Below are 12,500 nucleotides of genomic sequence, written 5' to 3'. Positions count from 1 at the left end.
ACTAACAGAACAGCACCAGGGTGCTGGTCTCAATTATTTAATTGACAATCGATCACACAAGGATCGACCCTTCTGGCTAGTGCCGGTGGTAAATTTACGCTTTTCGCTGAACAGAAAAATACAAAAAGAGAGAGAAATTATTGAATCTCTGGATTCGGCCACAAAATCCCCTGCTGTTGAATGTTCAAAGTAGCAATTGCTATCAAATGGGTAAAGATGAAGTTGATGCCACACACTTTCACGCCTACGGATTATGTGAGTTTAGTCCTTTTTGGCTACACAAAAAAAGCAGCATCACTTAATAATTACATTTACACTAATAAACGTGCACCGTCATCATCGTGTCAGCGGGCCGGTGCAAAGTAATGTCGGAAATAACACACAAAAACAAGCAATTAACATTTGGGCGCAAAAATCAAAACTAAATCTGAGAAGCAATAAAAACTTTGGCCCTCAGACCGCACCGTAAATATTTATGCTCTTAAGTAACACAAACCGGCGCCCCTCGTCACGCCACAGCACGCCACACTCCGTGACTCCGTGGTTGCGATTGGCGGAGAGATAACAAAAAAGATGGAACAAAACGAAAGCAACGTGGAGGGGTGAGAAGTGAGAGAGAGAGAGAGAGAGAGAGAGAAAGGAAAAAAAACCCTCAACCGCGGATGGTTTAATCAAAACTTTCAAGGGACGAAATTAAATTTTCCCGGAAGTGCGTCATCTTTTTCGGTGGGTGGAAAAGCGGCGGCCCGCGATACCGTGCGGGCGTGCGTGGTTTAACGTGGTGGGTGTACGGGGTCGCCCGTGGTCCCCGTGGAGAATATTAAATAAAAGTCTTAAACTCGCGGCAATCGAGAAAAAGTAAGACGACGACGACGACGACGGAAAGTAAGGCGGAGGGCCCTGAAGGCGGGCGGGCGGGCTAGCACGCCCCAGGTCTCGCCTTTCGAACTGTCTCATCGCTCAAAAACCCGGGGCCTCGGGTCTCCGCCACCCGCGGTAGGCCACAGCAGGGCGAGAGATCTAACTCGATAAAATTTTACTTTTTCCTGTCTGGACCCCCGTTTGGTTCGAGCGATCGGAAAGAAATTCATCCTGCGGTGGGGTGGGGTGGCGTGTGTCCCGCACCACAACGCCCCGCCCCCCCCCCCCCCCCCCTTGGGAGTCCCGTTTCGTGGCCGTATTTTGTGGCTCGTACGTTGCTGTCTGGCCGAAGGTTTAAAAAGTGTCCCGCAAATAGTGCTTGCGCTTGCTACACCAGACCACGGCCCAAAGGCGGGCGGTCTTTGTTGCTGCTCGAAACCTGAAAATTGATAGATTTTCTCAGATTGTCGTAAATCACGGTCAACCTTTCGGACAACAAACCCTCGAGAGAGAGAGAGAGAGAGAGAGAGGCGAGGGGCTGGACTGGTCGCAAAGTGAGTGAACGGCTTCATTTTTCATGAGCCTCAGCCATGGAACTCGGCCGTCGGCAAAAAGGCTGAACCAGAAGCAGAGTAGAGGGAGGATACTTGGCGGCCCCTTTTTTCTCCGGCTTCGGGTTTTCCCGGTTTTATAACTCTGAAATCATCGATCGATTCGTGAAGAGATTTCTCCTTTTGATACTTTCCGAGCCTGTGTCGCAACGCTAGTAATGAGGAATGTAGTCTTGGGAGGAGGGAAGGGAAGGCCGGAGCGAAAAAACACTAACCCGAGTTGTAGCGAGCGAGCCTATCTCTTAGCTCTCTTCCTGGCATCTTTGCTCGAGCACGTACAGCAGCTCATCTTTCGCGAATCACTTAATTATGGTTCACTTGCTTGCTTTGGAGCTTCCAGCTACCACGTGGCGTTTGATCGATGTTGCTATTAAACGACATTTTTTTTATAATTCTCATTCAAGCTTTTGCGAGTTGGTTTGAGAAAACAGTTCAGCTGTTAAATCGAGCGTAATACGATGAAATTGGAAACAAATGCGATAAATATCGCTCATATCTTCGATCATACAGAACTTACTGTGAAAATGTTAATTAATACATTCATCAGAACGATTGATTACCTTTCTTTTCAGTCCTACAAAGGTCTAAAACCATCCCGTGTTTTTGCAACCTTTTTTCAACAATTTATTAAATGAAAAACACAAGTCATTGAACACTGCAGCTATACAAAATTGCAAATAAACGACTTCACATTCATCACATAATCGATTCCGATCTGCGATAAAAAAAGCGCCGACGTGAAGGAGGATCGATGAAAACAAGCGATAAAAATCCATATTGTTTCGCGCGATTTCCTTTGTTCCTATGTAGGCGCCATATTTCATTGCACCATTCTTTCATTCTCATCTCTCTCTCTCTCTCTCTCTCTCTCTCTCTCTCTCTCTCTCTCGTTCCGTTGCTCATTAATATCATAATATTCGCCGGATTACTGCTGCCTTTTAGCGCAAAACAATGAGCCCGCAACGAGGCAACGAGTGATTGGTTGCAGCAAATGGGCTTTCGTTTTGACGAAGGGACGGATTGATCGGAGCAAAAAGATGGATCTGACAAAAATATCCCTCCGTAAAAGGCTCAAAGGCTTAACAGTACCGCAAATCCTTTCACAAGCGTCGTAGTGTAAATCATGAATTCATTGTACAGAAATCCCCTGTCCAGGGTCTTTTAAATATTTCCCAATCAAAAGATGATCCACTAATCCCATACACGGTGCAACCGTAACGGTTGACAAACGGTTAAACTAAATTTCAATCGCCAACAGCGTACCAAGAATCCCCATGAACAGCGGATCTGCCGGGCGAACCGAACCGAACACAGCGGATGGCGCACCCCAAGTCGCTTCGCTCATGAAGATAATAAGTTGTACGCGAATGCTCGGGATAACAATTGCAAACGCCAGCGCCTTTTCCTTTTCGTCTCGCTTGGCTCTATTTGGGGGGGGGGGGGGGGCAAATTTACATTTACAATTCCGGTCGGATTCCGATAGAGAACATCGCGTGCCAATTGATGTTGCGCCCATTCTATGGTATTTGGTCCATTTGCTGGGGTGGTGGGTGGTTGGTTCACAAATTTTCGCACATTAGTGCCGGTGACATTAACGATTGGTACATAATTCACTGGCCCCATGGCCATGCGAGTCCAGTCAGTGGTAAGTGGAGTGGAGCGAGGAGAGAAGAAGCTCATTCTAGTAAAAGACACCCGGAGGTCCGTACGGACGGCGTACAGGACACAGGCGGTGTCCAATTTGGTACTCTCGGCATTGTATCGCGCAGCAGCATTGTTTGCCCTCTCCCCGGGTTCCGTTTCCTGCCTACGATCGGAAGGCATTCCTATTCTACGGATTCTCTGGGCGGGAGGATTCAAATTCCATAAATTGTTGCCCTCACTAAATTTCCCTACGTAATCCCCAGGAGCTTTCCCCCAAAATGGTTTGGGCTGCAAAACGAAAAAAAAACAACAAAACCTTGAAAAAGAGTGGCACCAAAATGCTTCGTGTCTCCGTTGAGGCAATGGCTGTGGCATTAGCGTAGGATGCAAAAAAACCGAATATTGATGTGCTGGGAGCGGTGAGATGAAACCAGAGATCAGAACCAAGCGGCGAAGCTAACGGCGGGATGGATGTAATTCCGGATCCCGGATCGATCGCAACCCCCCCCCCCCCCCCCCTTGACCTGACCGGACGGTCCGGAACGGTCAACGGTAACGTCAAACATCAAGCAACGTCCCCAAGGGAGGCTTCGAAGGGAATGGAACGCCAGTCACTCCTGGTCAGTGTGCTACCGGCCAATGGTGTTCCGCTGCTTTTCGTGGACAGAAAAATGATATCTGCTCCAAGAGAGGGAGAGAACATTTGGCGGAGAGGCAGGAACGCTGCAAATGGTCATCCAGGACGGCTGGATGATTATTACTGCGCACCAGAACGGGCGCCATTACGGTTTCATGCGGCGATTTCGGTATTCCCTGCGGTAACTGCGCCAACGGTGTCGTTTCAGTGGCCTCGGCATCAGGTACCATGAGCTTGGAAATACGAGATTTACCTGCCAAAAATCATATCACCGTCACGCCCCGAGATGCCACTCGGTTGCGGTCGGACTGATGGACGTCAAGCGTCCCCCGGACTTGAGACGAACTCGGCTGGAAACCAGCAGAGGTCCCTGTGGCATGTAACATGAGAACCGTACCGTGTTTTTTTTTTTTCTTGGGGGGAATCGAAATCCGACAACAAAATCCAACCTCCTACTGGTGGCTGATGACCTCCATTAGGAGCTGGCAGCACGGAGATGGCGGTGATGGTGGTGGCAAATGGCAAACCGATGGCCACTAAACAATTAATTCTCCCACGGAACGTGCCGCTCCGGAATTTTCCTCGACATCAACCACTCGGCCACCTCGGATCTCGGTTGACTCATTGTGTCTGGTTTCGCTTCGGCAGCAACACCGATCGGAAGGTGCCCAACGACTGCGTCCTGGTCGTCGTTGATCTCAATGGGTGGCTCCGCCCATTTCTGGTGATCGTGTTCTATGTGTGGGTGTGCGTGACAAGAGCACGGGGTGGTGGGAGGTGATTTTTTACGGATTTGTTCCCCCGCTCGCCCACTTTTGTGCGATATCTTGAACAAGAACACAACTCACGCCGCCGCCGCCGCCGCTGCAGCATCACAATTTGGGATGCGAGGGACGGAGCACAGCAGCAACATAATATGGGGGAGGGTGGGGAGGGTGTCATACCGCCTGCCCTGTCCACCGTTCAGTCGGTGTTCTCGAGGGAAATTATGGTACCATTAGTTACGGGCGGTTTAGCCACAACGATCGATTACTTTGAGGCCCATTTCGGCCAAGCGGCCACTCAGCCGTACAAAGCCGCCAAGTGAGCCGCCATGTGCCGTGTGGTGGTGCGCTCCAAATTCACCCACGATGCGCGCCACAGAACGCACGATACGGCGGGAGCGTGCCAGAATGAAGCAAAGTCTTTCTCGATGCCGTTTCCGGTCCGGGAACCCGGCTAGCTCCGGGAACGCGTCACGCAGCAACTTACGGAGTCATCGAAAAGAATGGAAATGGAAAAAATGGTGCGATGTTCGCTGGCGAGAGGCCGGGGGTGGGGGGGGGGGGGGGAGCTTTAACGCCCCAACAGCATAAGCTGCCTGTGGCTCCCTCGAGCAGTTGGCGTGCCGGACAAAGAACATGACACGGTAGTACAGGTGTAGCTGTTATCTCTGCCCTCGGTTCACGGCACAATGTACATTTGGCAACGTAGGACTTGTAAACGCGAACGGACGCACGGACGGTCGGACTGGGCACACCAACTGACAACGACAACGAGCGGATGCGATAGATCAGATGAGATTTGGTGTCGTTGCTTTAATGTTTCGCTCCCACCACCGTTTGGTCGTCGTTGTTTTATGGGACGCTGCGTACGAGCGGAGGCCTCGTATTCTCTAACCGCGCGTCGTCGCCGCGGCCACCATCATCACAGCAAACATGCTCCATGACCACAGTTTCGTAAGCCATTTTCCGTTTGAATGACTGCTGCTGCTGCTGCGTACTTTGTGCGCAAAACAAAACGATTTTCCAGGATCTGATAAAAGTTTGTGACGGTAGCTTAGCGCTAACGGCAATCGCCCCGAGCTTATGGGCACTCGGGGCGGTACTCCAGGCGGTGTTTTCCAGGCGGTGGTGCGGGCTACGTGTGGCCCTTACCCGTGAATTGTCCACGAGCAGCTTGTTCTTCCCGTTTTAAGCCAGAATACGGGATGGCTTTCCAGAAATCGTTAAGGACCAGTTTCGCAGGGAATGGAGTTGCTTTGGCTGGAGCGTGACCTTAGGTTGGTTTTTTAGAATATCGTTTTCGCCATCGAGCACCGCTATTACGCAGCGTGGAATGAAATACGCAAAACGTGAATGCGTCACGGTAAACTATGTCAAACAAAAGTTCCCTTTTTTTGGGAATTGGTTTCTCAAAAAAGGACAACTTTCGCTGGCTTCAATGAAAAACCAGAATTCTTCAGTGAATAAGTAACAAGCTGATTTTTTTTTGTATTTAAAAAATCACCACAGCCTAACTTACCACAAAAAACGGACCTATAATGGAGGCGCCAGGTAGCCGGTAAAATTGCATGCTTCCAGGGGTTTGTGATCGAAATTTAAATGGCTAAATAACTCAGGGGCCTGAATCTCATCAGCAATAGTTTGGTGCAAAATTCCATCAGAAAATAATGACCATTTGCCTGCTCAACTCTCTCTTTTAATTTCAATCGAGAACTTGCTGGTAATCCATCTTAATTGCCATTAGAACTAGCTAACGTTGCCATTGTTCATCGAAAACTAAGCCCTACTCTCAGCGACAGATGCAGCAAAAAGCCATGGATAATGTTTGCAGGAGATATAAAGAATATAATCCTATTTGGGTTCCGAAACTTTGTCATTTGCAAACAGCAGCAGCAGACCTCGGGGAAATGGGAGACTTTAAAGAACCCGAGGGACATTGGCAACCAGCCACAACGTTGGCATGCGCAGGAAAGGTTCTCCTTGGTGAGATATGTTTAATAGCTTAATCTACCAGACACAAAAAAAAAACGTAAAATGAAACTGGCCACTACTCAGCCAGCCAGCTTCTGTCGGTAGGTTTCATGCGACTGCCGCAACTCATTCGCTGCACTTTGGCTATTACGTGAGAAGAAAGCTGAATCCCGAAAAATGTCTGCAGCCTGGGCGGACCAACTCGAGTCGAGTCCCTCCTGTCCAAACCGTCGAGAAGACTCACCGAAAACTGCATCACGAGGACCCCTATATGCGCGCGTGTGTGCCGGGGAGTCTATAATTACTTTTCCACCGTCGACAGCTATCTCACATCTGTCAGAGTCCGCTGGCGAACGACGATCGATCGATCGACGCGAATCCTTCCATGGATGCAGCAACCGTCGGCCAACCTCAACCTCTGGGTGCTCGCCTGCGGGCGGTACAAAGGGCGGTTCTCACTCTGCACTTTGCATAAAACATTCAACCGTCTGTGCTCGATGTTCGATGGGCCGTGTTCGGGTAAAGTGACACTTGAAAAAACCCCCCACACAGCCACAGCCTTTGACTTCTTGAGAGCGGCCGATGGCGCCCGCACGCCGCTGCCTCCTCCTGGTATCCCAGCGTCTCGGTTCGGTGGTGGTGCTGGTGAACCGGGATTTCATGTTCTTACTGTGTTCCCGTTTGCCTTGAGCGTGCGAGCGAGCTATGCTTTATGTACCATTTCTTCTTTATTGCACTCTCGAGCTTCAGTTTGTGACCCAAATTTCATTCATTCTCTTCTCTCCTTCTCTCTACAGGTGAATGGTGCATGGACGTTGCCAAATTTCGTTTGTGATTTCTACATAGCAATGGATGTGATATGCTCAACGTCGTCGATATTTAATTTAGTTGCTATCTCTATAGACAGGTAAGTCCTGGTAACAGCACTGCACTCCTGCTGCTTCTGCCATTTTTGGTGTTTGGTAAAAGTTTGCCGTAAATGTTCACCTCGACGCTCGTATCCTACCCTTTTCTCAGTTTACTTTCGGCTAAAGTATTCAAAAACTCGTTCAAAACGTAGCCATTTTCACCGCCAAGTACACAACCGGTCAGAACACCGTTTTCAAAAAGTTAAAGCGTTGGCCAAGCTGGCCTTTACCTTCGGCCCACGGATGCTGATGCTCCGCTGCACTTGAATCATTACCATTTTCTATCTACCCACCTTCGCTACTGCCAAGTGCACACACTTCCTTAATGTAGCACCCTGGTGTGTGTAAAGTGAAGATCTTAACCTGCCGCTAGCTAGCGCGAAGGGTGGGGCACGGAGGAAGTAATTTATCGTAACAGGAATGTTCCGCTACCAACTTTCCTTGCGCCAATATTGTAAAATATGAGCAGAACTTGTACGTGCCAGCCATATGGTGGAAATGGCTCCCCGTTTGCGATGCTGATAGCTTTATGGGTGCGATGCATACCTGCACCTTCACCTTTGTATCTAACGCGCGTTCGCTTTAAAACAGACACAAGAGTAACGATTCCCTTTGTGCTAGCTACGGAGAATGTAACATATTTACGAGTCAAAGCTCTGTTGAAAGTGCCATTACTTCAAGTGTCAGATAGTATTACAATCTAGTGCAATTTATTGAATTAAACTGGAATCGCCAGCGCAGATTGGCCCCGGCAAATTAATGAACTGAGTTCGGAAAACCATTAGCAGCTTTAGCACAATTGAGTGCAATCTAACTACATGATGCAAAGCACTAGTGCCGCATCACCAATCGAATAAATAAATTGAACATATGCAATACATCCCTTTCGGCCCTAAGCGCCTCCCTGTGCACCGGCGGGGACGATAATGATCTATTTAGGATCACCATTATCGTCTAATTACTGGAACACTTTTGTACGGAACGCTCCAGTGATTTCAGAATAACAGCATATTCGAACTACAGGTTAGTCCACTCCACGCTGCGACATGCCATCGGGGCGAGCGATAAATTTTACTTCATTTTCAATTTATCTCAATTTGCTATCCCGAAGCAATTTCACCTGATTCGATGCTCAACAGCAATTTACAATCGTGAAAGCACATGTAGTGTTTCATCTTTGAATTCATACCAAAATGGAAGATGGAAGAAAAACTAAACACCAATCGAGCGTCAACGTTCGACCACTCGAACCGAAACGATGGTGACCAGCTGCAGCTTTTATTTGAATTTAATTGAGATCCATGAAACAAGTTGATCCTGGTGCTCGTGTGGTGGCTGGATAGAGCGGACAGAGCAGAACACTGATGTGACCCCATAACAGGATGTGATCTCTGCGAACCAGAGAGAAGCAGACCCCCAGGAGCCATCGCAACTAGTGATAGAACATAACAAGCAGGATAAGGAACTACTTTTTTATACTCCCGTTGTTCCTTACGTTCGCTTCCGTTTGAGAAAGACGATATTGTTTTGGAGGCGATAATTGCCACCACTCGTTTGTCCCCCCATCCGGATCTCTGACCTCGTTGAGCATTCATTCCCACGAGCTATCGGAACGAAGCAAGGGTCCTCTGAACGAGGATTTCACCTAGGATCAACATCAACCAAGAGAAGTCCGTACGGTTCGCTGAGCATCGGCACTTACCGCCTGTTGTAACTCTCTCGCACGTTGCCAGCTCCACCAGCACCCCGTGGGGGGGGGGGGGGGGGGGGGACTGGTGACAGCGAGCGAGCACGCGAAAACATCAGCAGACAGGAGGCGGTTCATTCGCAGCGGTAACGCTCGATCAGCTCCGTTCGGTTGGCAGCAGCGCCCCTGATGCACCTGATGGGCGATGGAACGCGGCACCAACCGTGAACGCGATGCTACCGGATGCACCCCACATGACGTGCGGTAACGGTGAAATGTGTTGAAAATGGAATTCAATTTTACGACGATTGGCTCGTTAGGTTCAATTTAGGATTTCTGCTTTTGTTGCCGTCCGTCTTTCACAGCGCTGGTTGGTTGGACTCCCGAGCCAGCCGAGTATGTTGAAACTGGTTCACTTAGAACCGGATCACTGGAATGTGCCTCGTTATATCGTCATTCTGTGTTTTATTTTATTAGATTCTCTCACTAGCAATGCCTTGCAATGGAGTAGTTACTAGTTATCTTTCTTATTGGAAAAAGTACAACAGTACGATAAATTTTGTCAACCAATTTCGAAATCCTTTTTATCAATTACGATCACGTCCTCGACATAGACAAATTTAATCTGAATACTAATAAAATTGTTAACGATGGGGCAGAACCATCCTTTTATACAGATCCTCTGCCCGTTTTTTGCAGTTTCTTTATCTCCCATTTTCGAACAATATTACGGGGTTACGGGTGCGTCCCATCGGCCCACACTGGAACGGGAACGGGAACGGGAACTACAAAGGCCCATTCCAATGGTTACCCGTAATGTTATCATAACAACAACCCCGCCACAATATTGAGTCAATTTGCGAAGAAAATAACGCAAACACCCGTAGCACTACTGCGCGCATCCGGTGCGTACCGTCATTACCATATTTAATTTGAATATTTTGACAGTTTTCCGATCTTCGGCCCGATCGGCAGCCCTGTGTCCTGCCTTGTGCTGTACCGTGCCATGCTGAACGGGTGCGTCAGCCGATAGCCCTGATGTCGATTTTAAAATGCTACTCATGTCGCATCGAGGCGGATCTCTTGTTTGTCGTCATTCGGCAACGGGAACACTCCCGGACGGCAATGATGGAGTTTCCGCTTTAGTGGCGATCGGGAAAATTCCATTTAAAATTTGTATTAAAATGTTAAACATGGGCCGTCCTGCGTGTCACGACACTGCACTTGCAGCGCAGCGTACCCAATCATTCTGGTGCAGGCCGGCCCATCTTGTTTTTGAGTCTGCACTTGGCACGAGTTAACGGGCGCTGGAAAGCCACGGTCGATGTAGCACCAGATGGTTACTTGGCAACCAATTCATGAGCATGGACACATGGGAGGTGGCAGTGGTAACAGTGGCGAAGGTTGAAGGCTGAAAAGTGCATCGCTTCCTCGCCAAACCTGGCACCCACATGGATCAAACTTTGTTATCCACATTCCAGGAAGCTACACTACGATATTTGTACCGGCTGTTCGTGTGAGGAAGAACACGTGCCTGGGTTGGAATGTAACTGGGAAGGAAACTCACTAACAAACATTTCATAAACTGTGATGATACTAAAGTTTGATGCAAATTGAAGTCAGAACAAATTGCTCTGTCCGGATGCTGCTGATGCAAGTATGTAAAAATGGTACTTCTGAATCACAATGGGTACTAACATAATGTGAATACAAAACATGAATTAGTGTGGGAAAATTAATTAATTAATCATTTTCAACATGTGTGATGAATAACGAGCCGTGTGTTTATTAATTGATAATAAAATGAATTAATTATCACCATGGAGGATTTCTACTACAAAAAAAATTATTGCATAATTCTGGTTTAGACTTTATGTAAGATGCATCGATTCCTAACGAACTGCCCCCGGGGGGTTCTGGCGAATCATTGTTCCGTTCATTGGAACAAATAACCAACTGTAACGGCCGTGTTTTTTTGTAGTGTGAAATAAGACAACGAGAACGACTGTGATATTTTTGGTTCAACATTCTAAATCGCAAATCTTCCTTTGCATTCCCTCATTCGTGGGAGCTTTTCAACCTTCGTTAAAGCACCACCACACCAACAGAAGAGCAACATGAAAAAAAAATCAAAAAGTTGCTTAGTTTCGCCATTGTTTGTCGTGCTAACTCGTTTCGCATTCACCGCCACCAGCGGCTCTTGTTGTCAGACTGTCGTGTCAAACGAATTCCTTTTTAATTAACCTTTCGCTCGTGCTACCATTTTTTGTATCAACGTTCTTCGATTTCCATGCTGTTGGAAACGAACAACCAACAGGACATCGGGCAAGCAGATTGTTTGTTTTTTTGTTCTGTTTTGCATGAAAAGCCGTGCCATGCGTACGTTATCGTTCACCTAGCGACTAACACCAATCTTGCAACAGTAGCAGCAGCAGCAGCAGCAGCAGCAGCAGCGTTCCATCCGGGCACCTCTGCTGGCATAAAAATATTGATTCCAATCAGTGGCAGTTTGGCTTCAGGGAAAGGCCGGCGGATTCAATTTCCATTCGCGAACGATGCCTGCAGCTCACGGCAATGGACGCTCGATAGCACAGCTCGATCGGTCCGTCGAGAGAGAGGTTTGTTTCTATTCAGACCGATCCGGCAGACGAAGTGACTCGATTTGTAGCAAAACGTTGAATAGAAAAACCCGGGACCGTACCAGAACGGAAACTCACAGGTTTCGAAAAACGTTGACAAGTTGCTAACGGACATTGATTTGTTGCCAAATAAGAGAAACATGGATTGATTGATCAAACAGTCGTGCCAGTTCACCAGCACATGAAGACTTTGTGGGATCTTGCGAAAATGAAAGGCGCATCTCTCGTTTGTACTGAACGCAAAATAAAGTCGTAGTCGTGAAAAAGGAATGAAAATCATTCAAATGATTTGACAAATGTTTGGACAGCTCTCGATACTGAAGAGTAATGTAATGGAATGTCGTAAAAAATACGAATCTGCATTGCACCTGTATAAGCAGTTTATAGATAGTTTTTCGCCCTCTCCCCATCCTGCTCCATCGATCAAGGGCCTTGCTAGCCATCGTACGTTAAACAGAAGAACGGCATCAAAACCACAAACATGTGTCACGACATCGCACAACACGCCGACCATAAACCGGCGCACCGATTGCACATCAAAACGAATCGTTTCGATGCGTTTGCTTGCAGGCAGACGAGCAGAGAGATAAATGTGGCTAATTGAAATAATTCTGTGGCTTTAGCTACCCAGCCCACCACAACATAAAACGGGGAATTTAAAAAGGGTTGAATGTCACAACTTGTCAGCGCATTGTGTGTTCCACGGTCAGTGCCGATCCGGGGCAGCATAAAATGCATCCCCCGCCCTGTTGGTCGGTGCGTCGGTCGGCCAGTAAGC

The 12,500-nt window shown here is 48.0% G+C and overlaps 1 protein-coding gene across 1 annotated transcript in view; it reads left to right on the top strand.

Moving 5' to 3' along the window:
- LOC126574841 (dopamine D2-like receptor) overlaps positions 1-12,500 on the top strand; it is an 89,404-nt gene that overhangs the window by 63,545 nt on the left and 13,359 nt on the right. The window contains exon 3 of the mRNA XM_050235232.1: positions 7,286-7,395. Within this exon, the coding sequence (XP_050091189.1) occupies positions 7,286-7,395 (110 nt within the window). The remainder of the gene's footprint in view (positions 1-7,285; positions 7,396-12,500) is intronic.

Source organism: Anopheles aquasalis, chromosome 2, assembly GCF_943734665.1.
Source record: "Anopheles aquasalis chromosome 2, idAnoAquaMG_Q_19, whole genome shotgun sequence".
Taxonomy (NCBI): Eukaryota; Metazoa; Arthropoda; class Insecta; order Diptera; family Culicidae; genus Anopheles; species Anopheles aquasalis.
Note: the sequence above shows the minus strand (reverse complement) of the source record. Positions and strands in the feature narration are given on the sequence as shown.